This window comes from Schizosaccharomyces pombe (genome assembly GCF_000002945.2).
Source record: "Schizosaccharomyces pombe strain 972h- genome assembly, chromosome: III".
Classification (NCBI taxonomy): Eukaryota; Fungi; Ascomycota; class Schizosaccharomycetes; order Schizosaccharomycetales; family Schizosaccharomycetaceae; genus Schizosaccharomyces; species Schizosaccharomyces pombe.
This window is the reverse complement of record NC_003421.2, coordinates 1866785-1894709: the sequence shown is the minus strand read 5'-3', so window position 1 is coordinate 1894709 and position 27925 is coordinate 1866785. Positions and strand designations below refer to the sequence as shown.

Genomic DNA, 27925 nt, shown 5'->3' with positions numbered 1-27925 from the left:
AACATTATTGCATTTTCAAAAGGTAATAATGCTTAATAAACCCACACATCTAAAAAGAAGTCTTTTTTACCGTGTCGAGAAATGATTTGCCATTATATTGTTTACCTTACAGTGTAAGATAATGAGTAGTTAAGTGGTATTTTGGTGTTCACTATTTGTTGTCCATGCAGTTTGGAACTAATTTAACGATATATAGAACTGCGGCGAGATTTCTAGCGACTTACAACATAGCGGTAAGCGGTATGTTAACTAACAATATTATATTTATTGTTATAAGAAGTCTGTTAGTATCGGTCACCGATATAGCTCATAACTGAACTGTGAAACGAGGTTCAGTAGAAGCTCTATTTACAATCTTACTAATAGTTTTTATCAACGGGTATCTATAATACAATGTAGAGCTTGTGACATATAGAAATACGCAACATGGTGTATCATAGAGTAGTCCAGTATTGCTGTCATTCCTAACAGTCGTTTACTCGTTACGACTTTCATGCTCTCTCTTGTGCTGAAGGCTTGTTTTCTGCTCTATTTTTCATTCAAGACGCTGAAAAGCGAATAGATAGAATGCGATTTAGTTTAAGAGATTTTCGCGGTTCAGGAAAGAAGTTTTCAACATTTTGCAATAGGAATGAATCAGTTCCCAAGTTGAAAGTCATTGGTTTCATTAACTGAGCGTCTCATTTGCAGATATTTCGTTGAATGTCAAAAAGGAAAGAATTAAAGCGATAATTAGTATGCTTTAAAATCCCTCCAATATTTGCAATTAGGAAAATTTTGCCTTAAACTGAATTTCGTACTTTCTACTGCTGCTATAAATGATTATGATCTTTCTGTCTAAAACAACAGGTGCTTGTTTACTGACGCTATACATATCGAGCTTACTTATACATATATTAAGACTTAGGTAAACCGTTTATTTTCACAGCGTCTAAACTGTTTAACGAAATATAGATTTTTAAAGATAAAGCTAGCGAAAAAGGAAAACAGTATAATAATAATAATGAATTATAAGCGGCCATTATCCGAAATGAAATATGAAAATGCAACAAAATAACAGAAAAAAAGAGATGATGAATATAAATACAAAATCGTAAGAGAAGAAAACAGAAGTATGCAAAAATGAGAAATTTAAAGTTGTCGTAAGTAATGGAAAACAGAAAAACAAAAGAAACAAAAAAGCACAGTAACAAAATATTTTAAATTGCCTCGTGCATGACTTAATCTCATCATTTTCATTAATAAAAAGGAAATTCGTGTTAAGACTGCACTAATCTTTTAATTTTTAATTTTTTTTCAATAAACCGAATTTCTTAAGAGAATGCACTTGTGAATATGTAGTATGTATTAAATCCTCATGGGGTATGGGGTAAGATCTGCCTGGAATCCAGCAATGTTATGCCGTAAGTAAAACATTTCTTTTGTTTCCAAGCTATCGAAGCAACCTAGAGGCATGGTAAGATCAAAAAGAGGCTGCATATAACCACTCTTTTTAACATTTTTGAATTCCAATTCTTCGCACACATTAAGGTCCTTTTTGAATTCTTGACGCCATTTTTCCATTACTCGACGCTTGGTGTTCTTTTGAAAAATTTCACAGTCAACCGATCTAGAAAGGAAAGGGCATCTCAGTTCAACAGGCAATACTGTTTCCATCACAGTATTGGCTAGATAATTTTGAATGGGAAACGCACGTGCGTGATTACCTATAGAGAGCATAAACAACAACCATCCAACTTCTTCTTGACTTATCGTTTTGCTTTGGAAAATTGGTTCATTGCTATATTTTGGTAAAGAACTTTTAACACTAACTTCAGGACTCTGCTCCAACTGGATATTGCACATGTAACTTTTGTTGCAAATGGCGGCCCAACTAGTTTGTCCTTGGAATGAATAAACGTCTCCCGGTCGTACCAAGTACATTCTAATATTGCCAATCCGCTTTTGTACGCACCAAAGATGAAATTTCGTGTACTTATTGGAAGTGACCTGCCGGGACACGTAGATGATCATTGCTCTCCATAGGGAGTCCTTCATGTCGTCAGTGTAATAATCGTATAGTAAAACATGTCGAATTAATACTGGCAAGCTATAGTTGCCGGTAGAAAAATGCATCGAAAGGCTTAATCCATCTACTCGATTCTTCTTTAAAAAAGCCCCTAATCGTTTCTGCACCAAAGGCATATCTACTTTGAACTCGTACACCTGTTCCTGCATCGGTGAATATTCAGAAGACACTTGCTCAACACTTTTGAGATATAGTTTATCCTGTCGACGCATAACAATATCCACTAACCCCCCTAAAAACGGATTCTTTATGAGACCTTTATTTCTCCCAGACACTACTACGATACCCAAGCTTTTACCTGTTAAATTCTCGATGGATAGATTACGATCCAACTTGGATAACCAATCCTGACTCGTAACATTAATATTCACATCGCCCGTAGCCTTAGCAGGACTGTTGTACTCGGCTTTGCGAGATTGATAGCCCGGATCCGATTTAAAAAACTGCTGGATTTTCCTTGTAGTCTTTCTCAAGAAAGAGTTTTCCTGACCTTCATCATCAACTTCTCTCAAAATATCCAAACCCGATTGATTAGATATCGACATATTGTCGAATGTCGGTAAAATACTTTGAAACTTTTAAAACTTCGAGAATCGTAGAAAAGAAGAAAAAGGATACCAATATCCAGAATCTCAAAACCACAGTGCGTCCAACTTAAAAATAAAAGGTAATGAAATGAAGTAAAAAAAAAAAATTATTAAAATTTGGTTCTTTCCAAAGGGCTTTGTTTCCTGTTAAATACTAAATATGAAATCGTTTATCTTAGCTTAGCCATTTTGCCATCTTCATCATGCTTTTCCTAACAACGCTCCCCAAGCCACGTAAAACATCAACTTTCGCAACTCGTCCTATTTCAAGTTTACGAAGACATCCAATTTCCTAATCGTCTCTACCCTATAATATTTTGTATAATCATGGTCTAAGCCATTTCATCGTAGCGATGAGCCTCTCGTAAGTTAATTAATGGCGCAGCATATCAATTTTAATCAACTTGTAATAGAATAGAGATGATCATGCTGTCTATTGCTTATAGTTACAAGACTAGATTTCCTTTCTCAACATGCAATAAGGATTGAAAAGTAAAAATGAACTACTTGTATGAAATTTTCGTTTTCGTGCTTAATTCATGATTATGACCTTTTGGAGTCAGTGACATACACCGTTTCCATTGACAGACATTATTGAATTTTTTTTTTACAATGGGGCAACAGTCAATGTTGGCGCAAGCTTAAGATGCAAATGCAATCTTTCATTTAAAAGCGGCTTGTTTCATCAATACATTTGACATTTAACGATGGCTTGTAGGCATTGTTGTAGACATCCACTCAGCCTACATTTTGTCAATACTTTTCTACACAACTTCTCAAACTCGTTCCTTTGTAGCTTAAAAATTAAGCGAACTTAAAAACTATTAAACTTTTTGTTAAACGAATTATTTGCATAAAATACCAAAAAGATTTTTTGTTGACTTTCACCTAACAAATTAAGAGCGGTTGGTTTTATTAAAAAGAAAATTTATTAAGATATTTCTCATTGCATTCCACTTCAATGCGTCGTAGAGCATATCATAAGTAAGGCTCTAAAAATAAGCCACAAACACTGATCGTTCTTCTGGTACAATGGTTCAAATTTTTTTTTTCTAGGAAGCTCGAAAAAGAAAATACAAACAAAAAAAAATTAAACAGCTCATTTCTTCAAAAACTCCTTTTATCCTCAATTTGTTTGAACTTTGTTCTGACAACCCGCTACGAATTGGCTTGGGACCCTGCTGACGGTCGGCCTTTTCCCTATTCTCACCACGAGCACCGTGGGGAAACTGTATAGTCGAAATCTTCGAGTTTTCTTGCTCAACATTTCAAGAAAACTTTTATACTATTCAAGTGTATCTAATTGTTACTTCACTCGTTATTTAGTACTTCTCTTTTACTTTGTCAAGCAGCACAAGTGTTTGATAAAGGTCATTCTGTATAAGGGGTCCTCTGTACCATTACACCTTGTACCTTGATATAAAAGATATTTACATGCATTTTATTTCCGTTAACTCACAGAATATCAGTTGTTTGGTTTTCTTCTTACGTGTGCTGGTTTGACTTGTTGTTTCCCTTTTTTTTTTTAAATTTGCACACACAGGATTCTATGAGAACTTTGCATTAAATGGTATAATGGGAAATGGAATCTAGCCGATTGTTTACACTTGGATTGGGAAATTCCGATGATGGATTGAAATCCACTTTTGGTGATAAAACAGTAACTTGTTTTTATTGCAACAAGAAGAAGGAAAAAATTAGAGACGGAACGTCTACTTGGACTTGCTCAATTTGTGAAGCCACCAACCATATTGATGAGAAAGGTGATATCCTGGATTATCGACCTCCAACCCCAACTCAAGACAAGGGTGTTGGTCCTTTTTACGCGATACGGGATTTCCCAAGCAGTTCTTCCTTTCAGAGCCCCTTTTGTGAAAAATGTCAAATGAACCAACTGATTGTGAATCGGATGCTTGCTGATTATCTGCCAGACTCATCACATCCAGATTATCAGGCTTATGAGAAGGCATTACCAGAGTATAAAAAATCTATAGAAGAGAAATTTCCCATTGTTTGCTCTGAATGCTATGACTCCGTTCAAGACCAACTTGATGCCAATGATTATGAAGCCAAAAATCAGGTTTTAGGATATTGGCTGCAAAAGTCAAAGGAACAGCTAAACGCAAAAGTCCCCCATCACTATCCAAAAGCTTCTTTTGTTCTTTGGTTACTTCGTGGATTTGGTTTTTCGTTTTTCTATTTGCAATCGATTGTGTGGCATTTGTATCATTCTATGATAATAAGCTTATTACCAGATGGTATTCGTAATTTATTTCTAAAAGCAATCTCTTACTTCCTATTAGATGGATCCTCTAGCAAAATTTTTTACTTTAATTGGCTTGGTTTTTTCGTTGTCTTTTGGAACCCGTATTGGTACAAAATGATGGACAATCCATCTTGGGAGCTTTTTGGGCGGGATCAGTATATCCAATGTCAGGCACTTTATCTTATTATCCGTTTAACTTGCTTGTATCTCCTTTCATGTTATGAGTCGGAAATTTTGAACTTAAGCTCGGATACCAATCTTGAAAGTGATTTTTTACTCCGTCAAATACATGCAGCCTTTTTCTTTGTTACCATTTGTTTTACATGGATTAGCATCTCATGTTTAAAGCCAAGTCCTCCTCCAGAAGTTCATTTGACTGGCGAAATTTTGAAACCACGCAAGAAGCGTCAGGAAAGTACATCTTCTGTGCATCGGATAGGAAAGGAATCGAGTGACAGAAAAGATGGAATTAGTGGGCAGAATAAATTGCAGCAATTTGCGACAATTTCAATTCTGAATAATACCAACGCAACGTCTCATTTGGGAAATCAGTCTGTTCGTGAGAGAGCTCCGGAGGAATCCCCTATGACTTTTCTTCAAAAAAAAATGGCCGCCCTTCCAACATCTAGTCCTGTTCGACCGATGCTTAAACCTACTCTTCAGCTTCAAAATTCTCCTTTATCGAAACTGGTTCCTCAAGAAGTGGGCAACAAAGTAAACGATTCTATTCATACGACGTCTAATCAGCCAAGTAAATTTTCCCTGAACCCTTCCATATCTCTAAAAGGTGATAACGTGATAGAGAAGAATTTACCTTTTTCCGTGTCTACTTTAAAGTCCACTGCAAAGAAAGATACTGGTAAAGCAGGGGATGGTCAAAATCGCGAAATTCAAAATGAGCCAGTGAGCCTTGAAAGTCATTTTAGTAAGTCTTTAGCCCTTCAGAACGATCCAACAGAAGTTATTCAGGTGAAAAACGTTCTTCACCGGAATCGTCGAAATGCAAAGCTTCTCATTGCTTTCACAATTTTGTTCCTCGTTGGGTTAATTTGCGGATGGCGTTTGAATCGTTTTACTATGTTCATTTACTATTTATGCATATTGGTGTTAGCCACATATTATGTTATGAAACACAACTTTTATCCTTTAAGAAAGGTGGCTTGATCTGGTTACTATTTAAAGAAGTGGATGCAAAGTAATATGGAATATATTCTTTTGCAAACCAATCATTCATTAATTTATCCAATTTTGGAATAAATTTCGTTACTAATATTGCCAGAGGCGGTTATGTCGCTATCATTTGTTTAAAGTTTTTCAGCTCCTTTCTGGCAACTCGACATATTCGAGCTAGCGCATTCGCACAAATGGGATCCAATATAAATTTACTTTTTTTTTCCTATTAAAGCTATATAATTAAGTATTTTTCATACTAACGAGTTTTATTTGATAAATTTCATTCGTTTCAATAGGTTAGTACTGAAAGAGAACATGTAACCTGAGCAAACTTCTGGTTCATACGAATACTAGCAATGGTGCATTCCCGAATATATGTTAGACACGTCGTTAAATTAGTTTAGGTTATAAAATCGTTAGAGTTAAACAATAACTTAAGAGAAATGAGCCGAGAATACTAGGATATTCAGATTTTCATTACTTTCTAATTCCGCTCAGGATTCTATGTGCAGGTAACATCAGGTGACCGAAGGATTCATTGGCATACTATAGGGCCATGAGATCTTACCTTCTTCCAATATTCAAAACTAAGAGTTTTATTGATTTCAGTGCAAATTTTGTAGTGACGAAATTTTTTTTTGCTGAAGTGATTGTTTAAGTATGAAACCTGTGTCTCTTGCCAAGTATATTCAAAAATCACCATTTTTGACGAAATTGCTTTTACCCATCTCCAATGCCTATGTGCATTTGTCAGGATACCGTAAATATGGTCTTCGATACGACGATTTGATGTTGGAGGAGAATGACGATACTCAAAAGGCGTTATCTCGTTTGCCTAAGATGGAATCCTACGATCGAGTCTATCGTATTCGCCGTGCCATGCAACTTAGCATTGAGAATAAAATTTTGCCAAAATCTGAATGGACAAAGCCTGAGGAGGATTACCATTACCTCAGACCTGTTTTAGCTGAGGTTATCGCGGAGAGGAAAGAGCGTGAGGCCTTCGACGCTCTCATTGTTAAGAAACCCGAGACTCAAGCCCATGCAACATCTTCTCCTGCTCATGCTCATTAAAAGTTTGCATGTCCTCCTTTAATCCACTTATTCCTCTCATGAAAACCGACAAGAAAATTAAAAGAGTAGTAAACGGATGTGAGAATTTTATTTTCTAAGTAACCCCCAACTCCAATTTCTAAAAAGGAAGACAATTTATGCACGTATCTTATTTCATCGGTTATATCAGTCGACAAAGTACGTGGAAACGAAAGTTTTTATATTGCTGTTTATCTGTACTTTGACTTTACTATGTGTGCGATTAATTTTCTACGCCGCTCTGTTTTTGCTTTGCTCTATTTTAACTACTGGTATATCTCCCATCTCTTTGACCTCTCCTCTCTATGCTTTCAGTTTTCATATTTTAATTGAACAACGATTTTTTCTTATTTTTTATTTTTTGTAGCTGCTTTTTCCTTGACTGTTATCTTTGAAAGAGAAACAATTTTTTTGTTTCTTAGTTTCGCTTTCTGAAGATGATTTTGCAATTATTCTCTCGCTGAATCAATTATAGCTAATGGTTGGTATAACATAAGTTAGTGAACAAAACATTGTAAGGCAAACCAACTAATGTAGTATTTTTTTTAAATCGTGATATCAAATTTTAAACTTGTTAAACAGACAAACTTATTTTGAGAAATTTTATGACAGTTTGGCATTGTATTTATTGATTTAATTAAGCTTACTCCTATTTGACTTTAGGCATACTCTTCCTTGTACGACTTCAAGCTCATGAGCTTTTCACTATCTGAAATGTTGTACCCAGAGTCATAATATATGAACCTCCGATCGACGTAAAGTATTATTGAATTTAATTTTATTTATTTCCGCGTTTGTTTAACTTGTTTGAGGAACTTGAAAAATTACAAGAAAATCATGTACAATTTTGTTCGAAATATTTATTGAATATGCAGGGGAAAATCAATTATAAAGACATTACTCAGAAAGAAATGTTCAATGAAATATTTAAAGAATATGTTAAGGAAGAGAAGCAGATCGATTTGGGTACTTGTGATCAAGATTCTGTACACGACCTCTGGCGACGCTTTGTAAAAAGATGGAATGATGGAAAAATGAAAAGTAAATGGTATTCGTTGGGAAAGAGAATATCTCAACCCTCTTATGCTCGTCTTGTAGGTCCAAGTCGACCAACTTTGGAAAATTTACAAGATCGACGAGAATTGCAGGAGCAATTAAACGAGTTGAGAAAGCTATCCCGAAAATCAGCTTTTAAATCGCAAGCTAAAAGGGAGACAGAATTGTTGGATGAAATTCTTCCAAAAGAACCAGCAGGAAGCAAAGAAGCTATGCAACAGAAAAAGAAGGAAAAACGAGCTGCTTTGAAGCATTATCGCGAAGCATCTGACAATGAAGAAGACTTGAAAGAAACCGACTTATACGGAGACCGGGACTCATTTCAGTCCCGATTGAAGCAAAAAAAACAACGGTCAGAATTCAGGGCTTCAAAACGAGAAATGGAAAGACTTGAGCGCGACCAAGAGCTTCGAAATAAAATTGAGGAAAGAAATAAAAAAGAGTTAGAAACAATTGAAAAGCTACGAGAGTTAGCCAAGGCTAGGTTGCAAGGTTTTTCTAGTTGATCATTTTAGCAATTACGCCGACATTTATAAAACCAAAGAAGTGTGCAACTATTCATTATGATTAGAGCTTTTTAACTATGAGTCAAACATAATGAGTATTTAATTTCTCTCAACTTAAGATGTATATGACTTTATATTAAAAATTCACAAATTTAATCAAAGTATAAAAAATGAAAAGCGTTTTAGAGTTGTTCGATTAAATATTTTAACTATAACCAAAAAGAAGTCTATTGAGCATTAATAATTCGTAAATAGTGCGTCTATAACCTAACCTAGTGTAAAGCATTGTCATTCTTCAACGAAGCTGGTATAGGTGCAACCTCAATTCTTTGGATTTCCAATGACTTGTCTCGTAGAAAAGGGGTGGCCTTTCCAAAAAGCCTTGGTTTACCATGATTGCGTTCACAAAGAAGTAACTGATCAAACAGTGCCACTCGGGGATCATTTAGATCAAGCTCGCATCGATCGCCAATGAATTCTGCAAATGCCTGTGAGCTACAAAGTGATGAAATCCAACTCCCGTGAACTTTGGAAGCTTGCCGAGTAAATTTATTGAAGTCGAATGATCCTATAAGACCACCACTTCCTTTAGAAATACCAAAATTTTCACGAGACATATGAGGTTTGCGTAAATAATTCCGATATGACCCTAAGATTTTTATAAAGAATTTTAAAAATGTCACTAATATCTGCTGACTATTAAAACATGCTGGAACACATGGCATTGATATATGTTTTATGAAATCCAGATTAACACGTAGCCCACAATTATCGCATTGAACATGGACGTCACCCAATGCATATCCTGAGACAGCGCAAATGGAGCCAGCGCTATCCGCGGGAAACATTTTATAGATGCGTCTCAGCTTATGCCCCTCTTTGTACATAATGTGAACTTTTTGTTCTCCTGGCTTAGAACTCACAAGGTTCACAGCAGATCCGGTGTTAATAGAACCAGCTTTATTTTGATTAGATTCAGAAGAACGAAGTTCAGGGACCGAATAAGGTGATGTGAGGGAATTTCTTCTTATCGTCGATTGGAAAGAAGAAGAAGAAAACCGAAACTTTGAAGAAGATGGAGAAGCAGGTCTCGTAAAAGGGGGAGAAGAAAAGTTGCGAGCATGCTCAGGCGCCTGTAAACGCGCATATAAAAGTTTTGAAGCTGATGACTGGCGCGAGTCAGTTTGCTTCGCAAAATAAATACTCGAAGGATTGTCTTGAAGCTTAAGGAAACCGTTTAAGATAGGAGAGAGTACATAAGGCCTTTTGGAAAAATTGGAGCTTCTAAAAGACAAAAGTGCTGGGATAGAAAACTTTTCTCTCAAAGGAAAACATGTAACTGTACTCAACGAAAGGACATTATTTGGATAAGTTTCCATTGTGTACTTTGGAGGGCTATGTGGTACATAAAATTTATCATGAAGTGGCGCCGCAAGCTTCAGATGGGCCTGTAACTTAGATCGCAATGAGCGAGAAAGACGAACAATTTTCCCAAACGTAGATACAGAATTTTTATCAAGGTCACAAACAACAAGCGGAATATTGTCCAGAGGAACGTCGTCCATATGAAAAAAGTACGATAGAGTGCCAATAATGTACGAACAAGGAGCTTCAAAACAAGATATCAAACGCCTGGGTAAAACAGGAATATAAAGCCCTTGCCACGTAAGAGGATAAAGCAAATGTAGTAAAGCTTGTGATGCATATCCCAGCATTCCTAAGTTTTCAGACAAAAATATAACTTTAGCTTCCATTAAAGCAGCCTCAAAAAGAACAAGAATATTAGGGATACTTAATGCACGAAATAACGGATATAAGTCAACATCATTCCAACCTGGGATTTCATTGACTGGACTCCTAAATGCGTAAAGATTTAATGGGCCGACATTAACTTGCAACTGCAGAAGTCCTTTCGGCGGCAAAGGAACATCACAGCAAATGTTTTTTACAAACGATTGAAGGTTTAGTGATTTAAGGGAATTTAAATCTGACGAAGGGATAAAATCGAGATCTTCAGCTTGAATAGAGGAGCATACTATTCGAAGCCAATCCCGACAAAAGGACTGCAAATGTGAATGCTTACTCAATAATCCATAAGCATTGGGTATCCATAAAGTCCTGTTATTTGTCAGTCCATGAACAAATCTAGGTAATTTATAGCGCATAGGACGAAGAAGTTCAGTATAAAGAATAATGTTTTCTTCACAGACATCAATCTTTTCCAAGAGTATAGGATCGATGGAATCACTCCCTTCAAGTTCCTTTTCTTGCATTTTTAATAATAATGAAGAAAGTTTTGATCGCTCCGTTTCTAAACTGGATAAAAGCTTCTCGGCAACCTCACGGTCTTCCACAGTCGTATTATTAGCTCTCCAAACTTCACATTCCTTTTCCAAGTCATTTTGCATAGATTGAGGCATTGCAACCCAAACTACCACGCAAATCCCATACAAGTGGCTGTTATTGTCACTGGTCAAAGCAAAAGAGTGGTAGGTTGATACAGGTCTAACATCCGATTCTTTTATAGTTATGTCGTTAGGAAAAGCAAACATCGGAACATAATTAGGGAAATCACAACGGTCAATAGTCGGTGTCTCATTTTTTATGTCCTTGGAAGAAGGGAATTGATGGAGGAGAGAAGGAGGATAGCGTCTCTCGAATGGATGGGTAGCAGCGAATAAGGGCAGGGCATCAGGATATGCAACATAAGACTGATACAAATCATTTTGGGTATGCGTAGTACCGATACTAACGCGGTTTTGTAAATGCTCTTTATCGATGACAGAAGGCTCGGAGTATGGCTTTCTGGAATGATACTTTCGAGGTGTTGAAGTATTAGAGGATAAGCTACGACGATGTAAGGACGTAACGGAGGCATGGTCAAATGAATCCTTTTTTTTCTTGGTCGGTGTGTTAGATGTTGAGTGATGATAATCTAAAAACGGCTTCTTTGGACCCACAGAATTGGATCCAGTGGTGTTGTGATGCGCAAAGGTATTTTCTTTATAAAAAGAAGACTCAGAAGTGATTGACACTCTTTTTAATGGCGACTTCCTTGTATTGTTTTGGATGATAGAACTAGAAACAGATATGGCGTCTTCATCAAGTCTATCTGCTCGAAATTGAGAATTGGATACACTCACAAATCCGTTAGAGAGACCTGCGAGAAAGAAATGATCTGCGATACTTTCCATTCCACTCGCAACTTAAAGCATCGTAAATGATCGCAATCGCATATGCAATAATTAAGGAAAAGATAACTTGTTTTGTAGCTTATATTATATTTTTGAAGAATAAACTTACTAAATATGCCACAAATCGATTCCACATAAATCGTGCGAAACTTTTTTCGTAAGGAATTGGGCACTTCAACGCTAACAGTATAACTATTCCTACGCACTTTCCAACCTGTTCAAATGCCAATTTAACTACAGATCGCCAATACCTCAAAAAGCATCCTCCATACACTAAATGGAAAACGGTAACTTGCGACTGTTTATGCAGCAAAATGTTCGATAGAAAAACATAGCGCACTATAACCTTTTATCTACTAAAGTGAATATAGCAACGTACCATGACCCGAAGTATCACCACAATAGGTTTAAGGAGTCTTATAGCTGCCTTATTTGGGAAAAATAAATTTTTTCCTATTAACTTACTAACTATTTTTGCCATTCGTATATGTGAAATAAGTTCCTTGTTTGGTTTATTTCTATTAGAAATTACTAATTTAATATATGAAAAAAGAAAGACATCAAACGTGAGCCCAAAGAAATCAACTCCCTGGCTCATCTATAAAGACACGAAACATCTAAAATTAAGTAATTCACAAAAGGTGTAAGAAGTGAAGCACACCGATCATTAAGACAGTTGTCAAATTGATTTTGTAATGCGGATTCCTGTTATTCGTAGTCCGCTTGAGGTAAGGTATTGTAGGATAGCTAGAAGATAGAAGAAAGTTAAAAGTCACTTTAAATTAACTTTTTTGTGTTTCGATTCATTTATATTTATTTGTGTGAATTTTGCTATGAGTTGAGTCAGACAGTAGAAAAAGCAAATGTCGAAGATTGTTGTTGTTGTATAATCGAAAGGGTAATGTTACGGATCAACGATTCACAGCATGATTCATAATCATTTATATAAAAGAAAACATTTCACATTCTTTTCTTTTCTTTAGTAAAATCAGTCGACAGACTGAACGATTGTGTCTAATTATAAGTTTACTAACGCTTTAGATTCGTGATACAGAACGAAAAGGCCGAGGAGTATTTGCTCTTGAGCCTATTCCAGCACAAACATGCATTGAGATTAGTCCTGTATTGATGTTCAGCAAAGAAGAATATGAACAACATGGACAGTATACAGTTCTTAACGAATACACATATGTTTGGAGCGAAGGCAAACAAGGATTAGCTCTAGGACTTGGAAGTATGTTCAATCACGACCGTCATCCAAACGTGTATTGGAAAAAAGACAATCGCAATAACTACATCTCATATTACACATTACGAGAGATAAAAACAAATGAGGAACTCTGTATTTCATACGGAGATCATCTGTGGTTCGAAGACGAAGCATCATCTGCTTCACGAATAAGTCCAAACGAGGAAAATGAAGATTTTCCCTTACAAAATATTAGTTTATAAAAATTCTTCATACGTCCAATTTGTAGGCTTTAGAAGATAAAATTTCTCAAATGGTAGCAATATTGCTGTCTGTCTTCTAAATCACACCATACAAAAGTTGCCCCACTTCACCTATATTCAATAGATTTGTATCACAACAGCACATAGAAGAAATTACAAACTAGGTCATAAAAAAATAATAAAATGATATTTATTTCCTATGCCAGGAATAAGAAGAATTCATCAAAAAAACCAGTTTCAACGTCTAATCAGTAAATTTTTTTTGCTCATAGGAAAAAAAATCACGATATACGAGGTAAACAAAAGGCACATTAGATAATAAAACATTTTAAAATAAACGAGTAAAACGAGTGGAATGCGCAAGAATCATCAATAAAGTCACCTTTTTTCCAAAAGACTTGGAACCTAAGCGTCTTATTTAGAAAAAGGAAAAAAAAAGGCTTCTCTTGAGATGGGGCAAACATATAGGACAAATAAAAATCTAAAAGGTCCGAATGACATGATTTGATGAAAACGAATGACAAAGTGTTATTGAACACTAGGTAAAAAGCCAAGAATAAGAAATGAGTAATTAAAAGACACATGCAACCTACATTGCAAAAAAAAAACAATTGAATAAAATTGGGAAATGTTCATACAGCACTCAATTAGTTGGTGTGAAGGAATGCTCAATGCAGTAGATAGGTGTGTCAGAGCCCCCGGCTAAATGAAGGTTAGGTGATGATACAAAACCAGGAACCACTGGATGAAAATTGGACGGATTAGCATCATAATTCTCATAATTACGAAAAGTAACGACAGGCATTCCACTTTCCTCATGCTTCGCATTTGGAGATTCGAAAGAGGCTACATCATCCGTATCCATCGACGTGCGACTATACGTTTCGAAATGACCGTTAATGGATTTGGAGACTTGTGGAATAGAGTCGCCGGTATTATAGCTGCAAGCATCATCAGCATCTTGATTGTCATTGGGAAATGCCTCATAGTCCCAGCCAAAGTCACATCTAGGCTTTTTCTCAGAACTATTACGACCCATTTCGACAGGATGTACTTGCTTTCTTTCACGATCCTTCTGAGACTCATTCACCGCAAGCCGATTAAAAGAATCGGACAACTCGGACGCGGATAAACCAATTGAAGAATTACCAGAGCTCTCAGGCCGACAAATGGAAGAGTCGGAAGGAACAGAGGAGGAAGAATCAAACACTCGCGCTTTTGGACGGCGGAAACGAAACAGCTTACCAAGTTTTCTGCGAAGACGACCCACAAGGCTGATTGCAGAAGCAACTTCGTCTGTAGAAACCTCAACACGACTGACGGTACTGGGATCAGTGTTTTGCAACCATTTTTCAGGATCCTTCAAGCCATCCAATGTCCATGGGTGAAGTTTTACTTCTACAAGTGTTATACGTTGTTCAGGATCTTTGCATAATAATCTTTTAAGCAAATCTCGACCCTCTTCACCAATGTCGGGTGTAGAAGGGATGTTCAGACGCTCATTGACGATTTTGTCAAAAAGCTCATACTCCATGCTAGCATTAAATGGACAACGACCAAACAAAAGGCAAAACAAAGTAACGCCTAAAGCCCATACGTCTATTGCTTCAGAAATCTTAGGCCTTGGGCGATCCAAATCGGTCCAGCACAATTCAGGGGCGAAAAAAGCAGGAGTGCCGACAGTTTTTGCAAGCTCAACGTCGTTGTCTTCATTCAGGCCAGCGTTGGCAATGTACGAAACACCAAAATCAGATATTTTGACACAATTAGAAGAGTTAAGGAGAAGGTTGGCGGGTTTAATATCTCGATGAATAATGCCTTGGTAATGTAAATACTCTAGACCCAAGACAACATCGCGAAAGTATTGTCTTGCCTCGCTAATCGAGAGTACGGGGGAGTCACAATCTGTCCATGGCACTTCCCCACCACTCATGTACTCTAAAACAAGATACACCTTCGTTGAGGATGGATCGTCAATGACCTCGCGCAAGCGGACGACATTAGGATGGACACATTTCTTTAAGATGGCAATTTCGCGACGAACTTTTTCCTTTTGACTGGAAGCATTGGCTCGGCCCAGTTTCGGACGACGTTCCGTCTTCGGGATGATCTTGATCGCCAACAGTTCGCGGGTAACGGTATCACGGCCAAGCTTGACTTTACCGTGCATACCACGTCCTAGTTCTTTTATAATCTCATAGTGGTTAATGTATTTACGACCCGAAAACCGATCAAACCGCTTTCTTATCTTTTTTGTTTCCTTCACCTCGCCCCATTCTTGCAGGCGCTTCCACTGGCGCTGAGCCTCTTGAAAATTATCAGAATAAAGACGCTGGTTATGCTTACCAGGTTGAAAAGTCCATGAGTGAGTTAACGAACTTCCTTCACGTTCTCCGCCCAACGGGGCTATTACATAATCTCCCGCGCTGTAGTTCCGTTTACGAAATGAATCGGACGTTTTCTGGATGGCCTTGTGGACGGGATATTCAGGAAAGACAGAAGGAGGAACTTCGCTATCGTCTACCTCTGGATGCCAAGTATTTTTCCGTAAAAGACGTTGTGGCTCAATTAAAGTTTTTTCTTCATTATTCACTGATCCCATCAGGAAGTGTTCCTCGAGTCCTCTTAAATAGCTTCAATAGTCAATAAGTACATGAATTACCGGATTTACTAATCGAGCTTTTCCTCTATCGGGGACTAGGCAACTCGTATTTCGGCGGGGCTATAGTCGTAAAGCTACCAAGCTAAATGACTCTGAAATTTATTTCTTCTTTAAGACTTGTAGATTTTTAGTAGTCCTCAATCTCCAAAATTGATTAATATCTTGTTTAAAATCAAGCCTACGTTATACTGGTGGTTGGAAAAGGTTAGGTACATCTATACCGTAGCACGACACCTGGTGAGGGATGACGATGAGCACTTTTGGAATGATCATTTTTGCGAAGTACCTTTCACTATTCCGTATTACACTACTATACGTAATCCTCCTTTTCCAGATAGTAGACGGGATGGTTGCTATTTCATCATAGGTGGGACTAACGAGAAGTACGCCTGAGAAGAAGGCTTCATAATAGAATACTATTTTCTTACAGAGGTTTTTTGGTACGTAAAATGTGTGGAACATCAGAAATATTCTATAACAAATTTCGATTATTCAAAATATTACTTTAAAACAACTACCACTTTTTCTCACAAGTATGGAAACGTTGATAGTAAAACCCATAAATCCAAAGATTTTTTTTTTTACATAATAATAATCCTTTACTTCATCTACAAGCATAGACGATGTGCCGATAAACGGCATTAGCAAAAAAAATTTTTTGCAACATGACCAAACTGCCGGTATAATATATCATAATTGCATACACAGTGTGTAAGTATGAATACTTAGATGAGAGAAAAATCAATGGCAAGATTAAAAGAGAATGGCAAAAGCTATATTTGGTCACCAATTTAGATTGTGTACCGCAGGTGTCTGTGTAATAAACATGAAAAAAATCTGCATACAAACAAACATCAATTGCTAGTTGAAGAGAAGGTCTTATACTCTTTGCAACACTTCTTTAGTTTTTCTTGTGTATTAAATTTTTTACTTTTTTTAAAAATATTCATTTATAATCTTACACACTATATTGACAAGTATCTGTTAAATATGCCTTAATTTGTGTTAAATTTACCCTCCAAAAAAAATGTACATATGTAATCTAAGAGACAAAAGGTATATCTAATCCTCTCTTTTTGGCGCATCAAAATAAGATAATCCAGTAGGCTAACTCAATTGAAGTGAGATTCTTGCCCCCAAACTAGCTTATTTTTAACTTTTTTTAATTTATTGAGCATTGGGGAGTAGGTTTCGAGAGGCAATACGACTTTGTTGAATCATGACAGCATCCATAACGACAAGAGCAGCCATGGCTTCAACGATGGGAATGGCACGGGGAACAACACAGGGATCATGACGACCCTTGGCAGCAAGAACACCGTCACTACCATCGTAACGGCTAGTTGACTGTTCTACGCCGATGGTAGCAGGAGACTTAAAGCCAATGGTGAAGTAAACGTTTTCGCCATTGGAAATACCACCTTGGACACCTCCACTGTTATTGGTCAAGGTACCAAGCTTGCCAGTATCAGCATTTCGGTAAAAAAGATCGTTATGCTTGGATCCAGCAACTTTGCAGCCTTCACGGCCTGAGCCAATTTCAAAAGACTTGGTGGCAGGAATACTCATCATGGCATGAGCAAGCTTGGCCTCAAGTTTGTCAAAACATGGTTCACCAAGACCGGTGGGAACATTACGGATCACACAGGTTACAGTACCACCGATGGAATCGTGGTTATCACGAGCTCGAGTAATACGTTCAGCCATCTTGGCGGCCGTCGCAGCATGAGGACAACGAACAGTGGTTTTATCGACTTCCTCTCTCGTAATTTTATTGAGGAATTTCAGATATTCAGCGGTTATAGGAGATTCAAATGTATCATCCTCTGGGTCCAATATGGCGGAAGAAGCGGTTTCGTGCAATGGAATGGCTATTTTGCCTACACTGGAAACAAAGGCAACGATTTCGACACCATAAGCTTCTAAGAGATACTTTTCAGCAATTGCACCAGCCGCGACTCGTCCAATGGTTTCACGGGCACTGGATCGACCACCACCCGAAGATGCCTTGACACCGTATTTCTCCAAGTAGGTATAATCAGCGTGAGAAGGACGAGGGTAGTTGTCCATATCGGAATAATCGTGTGGTTTCTGATCTTGGTTTAGAACCAGCATTCCAATCGGAGTTCCCAGAGTCACGCCAAACTCCGTACCGCTTTGAATTTGAACTTTGTCTTTTTCATTACGAGGAGTCGTCAAATTAGACTGTCCAGGGCGTCGACGCGTAAGTTGAACCTGAACATCACTTTCCGTCAAATTCATTCCTGGAGGACATCCCTCGACGATGCATCCTACACTTTTGCAGTGCGATTCGCCATATGTAGTAACTTTAAACAAAGTGCCGAAGGAAGACATACTTTACAACACAAATCTGGATAAAATAAACCTCCCTGACAATATCAAATTCCTTAAAAAAATACCCTACTGCCGACTAAATAAGATATGCCACAAATCTAGTTGACTGTTTTACCAATCCCTTTTTTTTTTGTTTAGGCAAAAGACAGCTAATTGGCAGCGCAAAGAAACGCAGCTTTAGTGCTGTGAAGATTGTGAGTTGTATCACAACAATTTTACTTGCACATACAGACTTCAATTTCAATTACCTTATCTACTATTTATTGCAATTTATCCTGTATACCTTTACCTTGCGCTATGTTTATGATTATGAACTTTTGCTAGATTGCGTTAATCGCTACAGTTTATGAATCAACGGGAATGTTTAGGAAGGGAAATCACAAATCTCGTGATTTTTCATCGATAATCCTATCTCTATTTTTATAATACGGACAACTCTACTTTACGGATTGCTATATAAACTGTTCTTATATTGCGCGCATGGTATCTCGAAGTAAACAATCACATCTTCTGACTCCGGTCTACTTTATAAGTTTTATCTTACCAGGTGTAAAACCATAGACATATTGTAATGTAAGCTAAGGCGATTTCAAGTATTAAACGCCTTGGTTTTTATTAAGATTGATTAAATAATAAAGTTCGAAGGTATGCTAATCAAATTCGGTTCATTTTTGCGGAACAACAGGCATTTCGCGATGCAATAAACAAAGAGGTATTACATATGCGTATAAACATTTAAACATAAATATGTGTCCATCCATATGCTTTAGTAAGACGGAAGGGATTGGTGAAGCATCTTTAGCTTTAGATTATGAATGAATATCACAAAAGCTCGGGACGTGTTTTTTTTTTCAAATAATAAATAAACAAGAGTAAGAGAAAGAAACATTAAATAGCTTCTCTCGTCTTAAATGCCAAAAGAACTTGAGAGAAGCTTTCGAAAATAAACAGGAAATAAAAAAAATGAAAAATATTTTAAGTAATTAAGAATTAATAAAAAGAATAGAAATCCGACCTTCCAGAAGTTATAAACAATGACAAAGGAGCATACTATATAAAAGTACAACACCCACTAAAATCAATCCCCTCCACGGCTTTCATCGATTGATTAATCCAAGCTATGTTGTTGCTCATTTCTTGTGCTCTGTTGCAATGTTTATCACTCAAATAATTAAATAAGAATAAGAACTTATACAATAAATAACGTGTCAAGCAAAATCTCCTCTTTTAAGAAAAAGAATTGCTGACCGAGTAGAGACATTCCATAACACTAACATCGTTTTACGAAAAAGATACTTTCGGTTAATCAAGGGCGAAAACCATGTTTACTTGAATTAGGCTTCTGACGAGGATGTTCCTCCGCATCAACATTAACCATTATAGAATAGAAATATTAGTAACAAACCTTTATGCAAAAAGCTAACCGTCCGAATTTCAACTATGCAAACCAATAATATAAATAATAGTAACAATAATATCAGATTTCGGGAAAACAAAGTTGTAGTAATAAATAAACACAGTAGTGCGAAAGGATATGGCAAATATGTGTAGTTGACAATAAAACCATTTTTTAAAGAAAAACAAAAAGAGTAAAAATAAATATACTAATCCCTTGCAAAAACTTTTCAATAATAAAAAAGTAGTAAAGACAAATAATTTAGTGACTTTCCAAAGGCCACTTATATCCAGAATGAAAGAGTGTCTCGTATTGAAATAATAAAATGGGAGATAATTCCACTGTTGGTTCAAACATACACACCGGGATTTCGCAAATTAATTCGATTAAATTTGCAGTACAAGCATATACTCGTGAAGAGAACCGGGAGTCTGAAATAATGTCTGGGGGTAACGTCGTATCAGGCTTGAATGCATTGATAGACTTCACTTCACACCGCGTATACGCCATCCAAATCTGCACATCATTTGCAAACCCAGTGCCATAAATGTGGAACATTGAATTTTCATCAAGTCGAATAAATTTCACAAACGGCATACTAGGAACTACGTGAAATGCGTTTTGGTGAATTGGTTCGTTATAAAACATCGTTCGAACAGATTGCGTGGAAATAATTGACCACATGGCTGACCAAGGAAGAACAGAATGAGTGGCTTTCGTGGGATCATTGGGATCTGAGTATTCTAATTCACCTGAAGTGAAACTGATTTCACTAGATTGTTTTTCATCTATATACAGGAAACGCTTGGTTTCGTGACATTGAAAGGCTAGTTTGGAAAGACAATTAATGGCTTCACTTGGGGCCCTCGAAGAAAGCGATACCTTCCAATTATCGTGCTTCTTTAATATCAAGGGCGGCGATTGCACACCGGTTATTTTGCTTACTAAAATGATAACCATATTGGAGCACAACACTTTGCTTCTTGAGTCACTTGGATTGGAATTGTTTCCTTTGTTAAGTTCATCGACAGAAAAAATATAAAAAGGTTCCCATAAATTGTTTGCCATAGCCAGGCCGGCACCTTCGTTTTCAGCATCGTTAGGGGCGTCGGTGGTAGGGAAATAATTCGAATTGTATTTCATGTTAAGGGAAACTTTTGATATCGCTCTTTGAACATTGCTGGTACCTAGGAATAATGCATTGTTATGCTGAGCCCGGTATCTGTTGAATAAACAAACGCAATCACCATGGCGTATGCTCATGTCAGACACTTTCATCAGTGCACGTTTCTGACTTGGTTTAGAAATAACCCCTAGTCTTAAATTTTCAAGTTTGAAATACTTGGTTTTTGATTGAACCGAAAGTTGTAAAAATGTGGACCGGCCAAAACCATCATTTTTACCTTGGCCAGTATAATAAATAGTTTTTAATAGAGCATTACCCCAGACAGGGAATGAGTCAAAATTAGTGTTTTCATTATAATTTGTAAGCTGATAGGTAGATTTTGCAATATCAGTTTCAGGACTGATTAAAGCACCATCTGCATTATAGTAAAATATGTTTTTTGCAAACTTTGGATTGTCTTTGTCTTCCAAAGTTTGAGCAGAGATTTTCAAATTGTCTGTAACATTATTAAGCCATGTAGTCCCTAAAAGGTATAGCACAATGGGCGGACAAAGATATCGTCTTTCCGTTCCATAAGATTTTTGGCAAAGGGATGGCATACACAAATAAAAGGCGCTTAAACAATGGCAATTTGACAAAACATACTGAATCCGTTGTTCAATGGTGACGGGCTGGGAATAGACCATCATAGGGATAGAATCATTTCTAGCTGGCTCGCATACGGCCGATGAAGGTCTATTAACTAAAGACTTTGGATAAGTATCTTTGTTTTGGGAGTCTTGAGGATACAAGCCCATCTGCTCTGCCGATGTGGGATAAAGATTGGGAATCATGGATCCTCCGTCGACGGTAGTAGGATATTGTTGAAACGATTGATTTGGCACATCGGTTCTGGACAGGGGTTGTTGAAAATAAACAGATGATCTATCATAAGGAGGCATCATTGAAGGAGACTGCTGATAGTATGAAAGTTCTGCATGATCTTGCGAATAACTTTTTTCCTTCTCCTGGTAAGTGCCAAATGGAACACTCGGAGAATAAGGAGTAGGAAACCTTGAGGACGGAGAAGAGATGTTGCTTTGAGCAGCCTGATAATCGTTTAAAGAAATAAAAGAATTTTGATACTGACGGTAATTATTGACTGTTCCCAGTACAGAAGCTTTTTGTGGTGGTTGTAAATTTTGAGATTGAGAGGGGATGCTCTGCTTGGAAGTTGAGGCATAATATTGATTTGGAGAAGAATTACGAACAGAATCAGACGATGGAACATTGCTGTTCATGTTGACCTTTAATGCAGAGGTAGGTCGAAAAGAGGGGACCGGATGAGCAGGAATCAGAGGTTTCCGTTGTAACTCATAAGGATAAGAGAATGCATATTCATCATGATTTGGGACGGGTTGATGAGTTAGGCCTTGCGAAAGGTCATGCTGAGAAGAGAATGACGGAATAGTGGTATTAGAGGAACCATTTTGTTGTAGATTTTGATAATCTTGCATTTGGTTTAAAGATGGGGACTGAGTAGGGAGAATATTTGAGCCGGTAAAGGAATACGCATTGGGTTGAGAGGAATGGTCAGGAAGGACAGAGTAATTGTTTTCAAAAGTTGCTGGCGGATAAGGATGCATCTCATTGGAAGGATTCATCGTTGTATAAGGTGTGGAATAGGTTTGGGTGTTATCCTGTGAGTCCTCCTGAGGTAGACCAAAAGAATGAAATGAAGGATTAGCAAATGCTGTGCCATCTGCGTTCAACGCTTGAGATTCGTTTTTTTCCGAGTAATACGGACTCACTGAAGACGTGGAGTGGGCCTTGGAGCTACTGATGGCGGGTGAAACCGAGTCTCCATAGATGCGAACGGGTTCCTGTAAAGAGGTGGATTTGGCGAGTGAATACAATTGTGGAGACTCTAAATTAGCATTGATGGATCCTATTGCTGTAGCGACTCTTCTTATGTTCCTAGTTGAATCATAAAACTCCTGTGTTTTAATATCTTCGGAAGAAGGACGTTTCTGAACGTTTGGGGACATAGAATTTGACGAAGGTGAAAAGGATGCAATCTATTATATCCGTTTGGAAATTTTAAAACTTTTAAAACAAGCCTTTCACCTCTACAGCTGAATTTAAGAGATCCGTGGACGTTAAGTTTAAAAGTTCATGTACGCGCAATGTCTGGTATTTGATGAGCTGAGATCACTTAACTTTCCCTCAACATTAATTGCAACGAACAGGATGACCTATCAAGGGTAAAAAGTAAACTATTTAGCTAGCGTAAAGGTTGTTACAAAAGTGTTGTGTTTTCGTACAAAGTCAGGAACCAAATTTCTTAAGTCAATTCATTAATTTTTGTAGCAGTCCTAATCTTCCTTTTTTTTCTTTTTATTATTTACATGATTCCCTAATTCGGAGAAGTAAAATGTTAATCCGGTATTACTTGGATATACAGCCTTACGACGTTACCGAAAAATCGTTAAACAACATGTACTTTGGTTTTTCCGATTTTGCCTATAGCACGAATTGAGTGTGATATTAACGGGAATACCACTGAAAATAGAACGGCCAACAACTGTGACTTCGCAAAATTTTAACTGTTGGATGTCCAAATGGTGCAGAATGTTTTCATACCAACCACGCACGTCCACTTAGTATTCCCAGGATGGTAAATTGAAAAAATAAAATGCACGATAGGATAGGTAAGCCTCTTAGCAAGACCGAAGATTTGGCTTCCGTTGGTGACATTCGAGACTCACTTTGAATATTAAGCAGATGAAGTTTTGCCGCTTCTTAAATTCCTGATAGCAATTACGTACAAATTTTTTTGCTTGTCGGCGCCTTTTTAGGTCCGTTGTCGGTTGACACCTCAACGATGCCAATTCTCGACTTTTGAGCTTGCGAAGGAGATAAAAATGTTTTAAATGAAAAGGTTAAAAAAAAGGTTTAAGATTTTAAAAAATTTAAAGCAAGCAGTTTTCGGGAATCAAAATAATGTATGATGAGGATTTGCAGCGAATCCTAGATCCAACGGATGAGTCCTATTGATTAGTCAGTTATAATAATCCAAAGTAAGTTTTTCCAGTTATGTTCAACTTGTGCAGTTTTACGTTGACATAGCAAATGTTGGTAATCAACGAAGTAAACACTCTCAACATTCAACCAGTCAAGTTGAGCATTGTAAAATAGAGACAATCCGTGGGTCACTTATGATCAACTTTCCTCCGCAACGGACGCTATACCCCTCAATGGGATAATGTTACCTCGTGTAGAGAAAAACAATGAAAAAGTCGATCGCATGACGTTGCTGACATTGTTTACTAACATTGCAAAGTAAATAAATAAGTAAACAATTATACCAAGTAGGTTTGTTTACATTATGAAAAAAAAAAATTTTAAAGAGTTGCGTTGATTACTTTCTTGGTATTTACTCTCGTTATTTTTCGCTGTTCATTTGTGTTTGTTATTGTTGAAAGTTGTTGTTGATGGTAGGTGTGGTGCAGGCTCAAGGCCGTATTTATAAATGAATTAACGAATGTGTGAACCGCATATAGTCCATTAACATACATTCAACTTATTACTTAAGATGTTTTTAGTAATTGGGGTGTATAAACCTGAGTAACTTTTACCATATTAAGATGAGTTGGGCGGTTTCGAAATCTATAAAAGGGCATGCCAGTGAGTAAACTACCTGGAAATAACCGCTACATTTTTATTCCTTTTAACAAAAATCGTATAAATAATCCATTACGAAGAAAGACTTCGCTCTGTCCTCTTTTCTTACCCAGCATATATATACATAAACTTTTGTTATATTAGCATTCGTTTAAGGCACTTTTTCTTGTCCAAACTTTAATCAACAAGGAAATCATAAACAATTAAAGGTTCATCATTTCCAAACCCTACAAAGACCCGAATTCATTCTTCAGTATTCATAATTTCATTTCCAATCCCTTCCTGCTACGACAAAAATTTTGGTCGTACTTGATAGATTTTATTGCTTTTATTATCCCTAACAACTTTTCCCTCCTTTATATTCATTCTTCATTTATCATAAAATGCGCTTGTCTTCACGCTTTTATTTGTTTACCAGTTTCACTGCGTGGAGCGTAGTGATCGCTGGTGCAACCCCAGCGGTTTGTGGTGCCCCCGAGTACATTATTGAGACACAGAATGACTTGGACGTTTTAAGCAACTGTCAGGTTGTGAATGGCTCTATCATCATGAACACTAGCTCAGCTACTTCTTTGAATTTCAATAGAATAGAGACCATTACCGGTGATCTCATCATTCGTAATAACAACTACCTTGCATCGGTAGCCCTGACATCCATTTCCAGTGTGGGTGGAGAATTACGGTTTGAAAAACTCACACGACTCGCTAGTGTTTACGCACCTCAACTGGCAAATGTTGGCCAATTAACGATGCGTATCTTGCCAAATCTTCAAGGGATTCGATTCGATAAGGGGATCAAAAAGGCCCATAAGCTCACCATCGAGGATACCCAACTCTCCACACTTGCAGGTATTTCTTTGAATACTACGGATACGATGGTAATTGTTAACAACAATTATTTGCGAGAAGTTGATATGCCCTATTTGGAAAGTGTGGAGTCGAAGTTTTACGTCTCTTACAATGCCAGGGAGATCAGTGTTACCCTTCCTAGACTTAAAACCGTGGGTGACATGACGATTCAACGCGTAGCTCACTTACAACTTTCGAATTTAGAAGAGGTCAAAGGATTTTTAGGCTTCCTCAACAGCACGTTGCAGGATATATCATGCCCAAACATTACACGAATTGGACAGTCTCTTTTCTTTATAGGCAATCAGGAATTGACTTCGCTAAATTTCAAGCAACTTGAGAGCATTGGAGGTACTTTTATGATTGCCAACAGTGCAGCATTGGCACAAATCAAAGGATATGATAAATTGAAGACCGTAGCAGGATCCATCGACTTTACCGGTAACTTTAGCAGCGTTGAACTTCCCAAGTTACGAGATGTTAAAGGAGGTTTGAACATACAAACTACATCGAGCGACTTTACTTGTCCCTTCCGCCAGAGCGACGGGATCATCAAGGGCAAATCGTTTGTTTGCCGAGGATCGGTTGACAATCCCAGACAAAGCAAGGAGTCTTCTTTCGATGATGACGATTTTGATGAACTGTTAGGAAATGGAACAATTAAAGGCTCTAAGAACAGTACATCACCGGTCAAACAAAGTGGTGCCGCTAAGGTAGATAGCCGACCTTTCCGTCTTGTTACCTTTTTCCTTGTCTTAGTAAGTGGCTTTGCGCACTTGCTTTAAAGCCAAGAGAGACAAAGTTGACAATGTAAACGCAAGTTCATTTGCAAGATCGAAATCTACCCTTCAAAGCCATGCCGTCTATGATTAACCTGTTTCTATTTAAAAAGTAAATAAATGCTTTCAAAATAATTAGAAGGAAGATTTTCAACCAACAAGGATTACAAAAAAAAACGGCGATAAGTTTCGTTGCTTCATTTTGGATCACTTTACTATTTGCTGTTCCTTAATGGACACAGTGAAATGACGAGAAACCGGTTTTCAGTTGTTTTGTTGTGAGTATGGATAGTGAACACTTTTTCTTACCAATGGTTGGCTTTTCCTCGGTTTATTTATTTATTTTTTAGTACGGTTAGGAGAATGAAAAAAAAAAAGTATTTTTAGTGACTCCAGGTTCTATTGGCTTCTTATTTTTAAAACAAAAATATTCATCATTATTCTTACTATCACAAAACTACCAGTTATTATGTTTGTCTATCGATAACAGCACGCTACTTTTCTAGATGAATCATTTGTTTGTCTTGTTGTAGAGTAAAAGGCAATTTTTTACTAACAGTTAAACCCGCGCGTAGATGGTACTAATTTTATGCCATGAAACATATGATTTAAGTGGGATAAAAACGGAAGTACGAGAGCTGAACAATTTATCTGACAGGCATCCAAATGAATTAATATATAAACCAAGGAATGTGAAATTACATGAGTGAGTCAAGCATGCCTTTCGTCGTTTGTTTAGTCAACTAACAATTAGTGGTATTCAGAATGCAAAAAATATTTTTCTTTGTGTTGCCTCGGGTGTTTCAAGCCTTATCCATCCGAGGCACTCGTGCCTGTAAAAAATTGCAATCGGATAGAAGGAAGGTAAGGAAAGTGGATGAAATTTTTACGCGAATGCGGAGGAAGGCAAAATTTCTTGAAACAAAGTTGGTCGAACCTTGTTAAGTAGTAGAGAGTGTATATGAAGTATGGAAAAGAAAGAGAGAAAGGATGACTTCTCAACGAAAGATGAATTTGGCAATCACAAATGTTTCATATTTGGTTGTCAAGTTTAAACGACTTGCAACCGAGCCGATCACTGAAACAATTTCCAATGATCATAACTAAACGATCCTACTACTTACTGATTTGACGTAATTTGTCCTTTTGTTAATTTTTGGACGGTTTGGATCAAACATTTGAAGTTGCAAATATGATAAACTTACTGCTTGATTAAAAAAAAATAAATAAAATAAAAAAATTAATGATAGAACAACAATGATAAGAGAGCATCATTCATTATGAATGAGAATGTGTTTCATTGAAGCAATAGTTTTTGTGAACATACAAGGAGTGTTGTGATGAAAGAAAATGCAATTTGCCTTTCCAGTTTCTGATACTTCGTAAAGATGATGCTTTTTGGCTTTTGCTTTGTTTAAGGGTAACAAACTTGTGAATTGCCCAAAGCAGAGATGAATAATTTGAAATGAGTTTGCTACGAATTATCTGTATTTATGAATTAATGAAGGATGGATCTAAACCATTTAACAGGTGTAAATAAAAGCTTCATAGATTCTGTATAGTGATTAACAGTTTTTTGGAAAAATAATTTAAAAAAAAATTAATAATAATAATAATAATTTGGAAAAATAATGTTAGAATAACATACCAAAAATACCAGTATATTCAGACAATATGTTTTAAAACTTAAAAATGATTGTA

At 36.9% G+C, this 27925-nt stretch overlaps 10 protein-coding genes and 14 long non-coding RNA genes across 24 annotated transcripts, besides 1 other annotated feature; 13 read left to right on the top strand and 11 right to left on the bottom strand.

The window, feature by feature from the left end:
- Window positions 1–156: 156 nt before the first annotated feature.
- Window positions 157–487: an LONG TERMINAL REPEAT.
- On the bottom strand, window positions 227–914 carry SPOM_SPNCRNA.1242. Its single transcript, NR_150106.1, has one exon. It is a non-coding gene; the product is annotated as a non-coding RNA, possible alternative UTR (long non-coding RNA).
- SPOM_SPNCRNA.1241 lies at window positions 304–1048 on the top strand. The gene has a single exon (NR_150105.1). It is a non-coding gene; the product is annotated as a non-coding RNA (long non-coding RNA).
- SPOM_SPCC737.04 (uncharacterized protein) lies at window positions 893–2613 on the bottom strand (the record flags this gene model as incomplete). The annotated part of the gene is made up of 1 exon (NM_001023357.3): window positions 893–2613. The coding sequence occupies one exon, from the start codon at window positions 2611–2613 to the stop codon at window positions 1348–1350; it is 1266 nt and encodes a 421-aa protein (NP_588366.1). The 3' UTR covers window positions 893–1347.
- Window positions 2614–3649: 1036 nt separating this feature from the next.
- SPOM_SPNCRNA.7536 lies at window positions 3650–3940 on the bottom strand. Its single transcript, NR_196872.1, has one exon. It is a non-coding gene; the product is annotated as a non-coding RNA (long non-coding RNA).
- Window positions 3846–6607, top strand: ima1 (inner nuclear membrane protein Ima1). The gene has a single exon (NM_001023356.3). It carries the CDS (start codon window positions 4238–4240, stop codon window positions 6083–6085), a length of 1848 nt encoding a protein of 615 aa, NP_588365.1. The 5' UTR covers window positions 3846–4237; the 3' UTR covers window positions 6086–6607.
- Window positions 5041–6010, bottom strand: SPOM_SPNCRNA.7535. Its single transcript, NR_196871.1, has one exon. It is a non-coding gene; the product is annotated as a non-coding RNA (long non-coding RNA).
- On the bottom strand, window positions 6566–6993 carry SPOM_SPNCRNA.7534. The gene has a single exon (NR_196870.1). It is a non-coding gene; the product is annotated as a non-coding RNA (long non-coding RNA).
- Window positions 6661–7715, top strand: qcr7 (ubiquinol-cytochrome-c reductase complex subunit 6). The gene has a single exon (NM_001023355.3). The coding sequence runs from the start codon at window positions 6755–6757 to the stop codon at window positions 7166–7168; it is 414 nt and encodes a 137-aa protein (NP_588364.1). The 5' UTR covers window positions 6661–6754; the 3' UTR covers window positions 7169–7715.
- Window positions 7716–7841: 126 nt separating this feature from the next.
- SPOM_SPCC297.06C (uncharacterized protein) lies at window positions 7842–8985 on the top strand. Its single transcript, NM_001023354.3, has one exon. The coding sequence runs from the start codon at window positions 8056–8058 to the stop codon at window positions 8746–8748; it is 693 nt and encodes a 230-aa protein (NP_588363.2). The 5' UTR covers window positions 7842–8055; the 3' UTR covers window positions 8749–8985.
- Window positions 8861–12231, bottom strand: SPOM_SPCC297.05 (diacylglycerol-binding protein). Its single transcript, NM_001023353.3, has one exon. The coding sequence runs from the start codon at window positions 11940–11942 to the stop codon at window positions 9021–9023; it is 2922 nt and encodes a 973-aa protein (NP_588362.1). The 5' UTR covers window positions 11943–12231; the 3' UTR covers window positions 8861–9020.
- On the top strand, window positions 9071–9317 carry SPOM_SPNCRNA.7533. Its single transcript, NR_196869.1, has one exon. It is a non-coding gene; the product is annotated as a non-coding RNA (long non-coding RNA).
- On the top strand, window positions 9445–11927 carry SPOM_SPNCRNA.7532. The gene has a single exon (NR_196868.1). It is a non-coding gene; the product is annotated as a non-coding RNA (long non-coding RNA).
- Window positions 12115–12355, top strand: SPOM_SPNCRNA.7531. Its single transcript, NR_196867.1, has one exon. It is a non-coding gene; the product is annotated as a non-coding RNA (long non-coding RNA).
- A 44-nt stretch (window positions 12356–12399) lies between these two features.
- ssp1 (calcium/calmodulin-dependent (CaMKK) protein kinase Ssp1) lies at window positions 12400–16263 on the bottom strand. Its single transcript, NM_001023351.3, has one exon. The coding sequence runs from the start codon at window positions 15994–15996 to the stop codon at window positions 14038–14040; it is 1959 nt and encodes a 652-aa protein (NP_588360.1). The 5' UTR covers window positions 15997–16263; the 3' UTR covers window positions 12400–14037.
- set7 (histone lysine methyltransferase Set7) lies at window positions 12401–13718 on the top strand. Its single transcript, NM_001023352.3, has 2 exons — window positions 12401–12670; window positions 12984–13718. Exons 1-2 carry the CDS (start codon window positions 12638–12640, stop codon window positions 13392–13394), a joined length of 444 nt encoding a protein of 147 aa, NP_588361.1. The 5' UTR covers window positions 12401–12637; the 3' UTR covers window positions 13395–13718.
- On the top strand, window positions 15512–16038 carry SPOM_SPNCRNA.1240. The gene has a single exon (NR_150104.1). It is a non-coding gene; the product is annotated as a non-coding RNA (long non-coding RNA).
- On the top strand, window positions 15980–17034 carry SPOM_SPNCRNA.1239. The gene has a single exon (NR_150102.1). It is a non-coding gene; the product is annotated as a non-coding RNA (long non-coding RNA).
- A 14-nt stretch (window positions 17035–17048) lies between these two features.
- On the bottom strand, window positions 17049–18562 carry aro2 (chorismate synthase). Its single transcript, NM_001023350.3, has one exon. The coding sequence runs from the start codon at window positions 18409–18411 to the stop codon at window positions 17224–17226; it is 1188 nt and encodes a 395-aa protein (NP_588359.2). The 5' UTR covers window positions 18412–18562; the 3' UTR covers window positions 17049–17223.
- On the top strand, window positions 17734–19870 carry SPOM_SPNCRNA.7530. The gene has a single exon (NR_196866.1). It is a non-coding gene; the product is annotated as a non-coding RNA (long non-coding RNA).
- On the bottom strand, window positions 18868–23343 carry cbf12 (DNA-binding transcription factor, CBF1/Su(H)/LAG-1 family Cbf12). The gene has a single exon (NM_001023349.3). It carries the CDS (start codon window positions 22958–22960, stop codon window positions 20069–20071), a length of 2892 nt encoding a protein of 963 aa, NP_588358.1. The 5' UTR covers window positions 22961–23343; the 3' UTR covers window positions 18868–20068.
- On the top strand, window positions 22140–22982 carry SPOM_SPNCRNA.7529. The gene has a single exon (NR_196865.1). It is a non-coding gene; the product is annotated as a non-coding RNA (long non-coding RNA).
- Window positions 23344–24614: 1271 nt separating the features above from the next.
- On the top strand, window positions 24615–27794 carry meu10 (GPI-anchored protein Meu10). The gene is made up of 2 exons (NM_001355939.2): window positions 24615–26930; window positions 26989–27794. Exon 1 carries the CDS (start codon window positions 24980–24982, stop codon window positions 26228–26230), a length of 1251 nt encoding a protein of 416 aa, NP_001342757.1. The 5' UTR covers window positions 24615–24979; the 3' UTR covers window positions 26231–26930; window positions 26989–27794.
- On the bottom strand, window positions 24804–26653 carry SPOM_SPNCRNA.1238. The gene has a single exon (NR_150101.1). It is a non-coding gene; the product is annotated as a non-coding RNA (long non-coding RNA).
- On the bottom strand, window positions 26633–27653 carry SPOM_SPNCRNA.1237. Its single transcript, NR_150100.1, has one exon. It is a non-coding gene; the product is annotated as a non-coding RNA (long non-coding RNA).
- Window positions 27795–27925: the final 131 nt, after the last annotated feature.

Excerpts from the sequence above, each read along its gene's own strand:
- ima1 (NM_001023356.3), top strand. The coding sequence starts at position 4,238 with ATGGAATCTAGCCGATTGTTTACACTTGGATTGGGAAATTCCGATGAT.
- qcr7 (NM_001023355.3), top strand. The coding sequence starts at position 6,755 with ATGAAACCTGTGTCTCTTGCCAAGTATATTCAAAAATCACCATTTTTG.
- SPOM_SPCC297.06C (NM_001023354.3), top strand. The coding sequence starts at position 8,056 with ATGCAGGGGAAAATCAATTATAAAGACATTACTCAGAAAGAAATGTTC.
- SPOM_SPCC297.05 (NM_001023353.3), bottom strand. The coding sequence starts at position 11,942 with ATGGAAAGTATCGCAGATCATTTCTTTCTCGCAGGTCTCTCTAACGGA.
- set7 (NM_001023352.3), top strand. The coding sequence starts at position 12,638 with ATGCGGATTCCTGTTATTCGTAGTCCGCTTGAG. Across the intron at positions 12,671-12,983 it reads TTATTCGTAGTCCGCTTGAG|ATTCGTGATACAGAACGAAA; the intron begins GTAAGGTATTGT and ends CTAACGCTTTAG.
- ssp1 (NM_001023351.3), bottom strand. The coding sequence starts at position 15,996 with ATGGGATCAGTGAATAATGAAGAAAAAACTTTAATTGAGCCACAACGT.
- aro2 (NM_001023350.3), bottom strand. The coding sequence starts at position 18,411 with ATGTCTTCCTTCGGCACTTTGTTTAAAGTTACTACATATGGCGAATCG.
- cbf12 (NM_001023349.3), bottom strand. The coding sequence starts at position 22,960 with ATGTCCCCAAACGTTCAGAAACGTCCTTCTTCCGAAGATATTAAAACA.
- meu10 (NM_001355939.2), top strand. The coding sequence starts at position 24,980 with ATGCGCTTGTCTTCACGCTTTTATTTGTTTACCAGTTTCACTGCGTGG.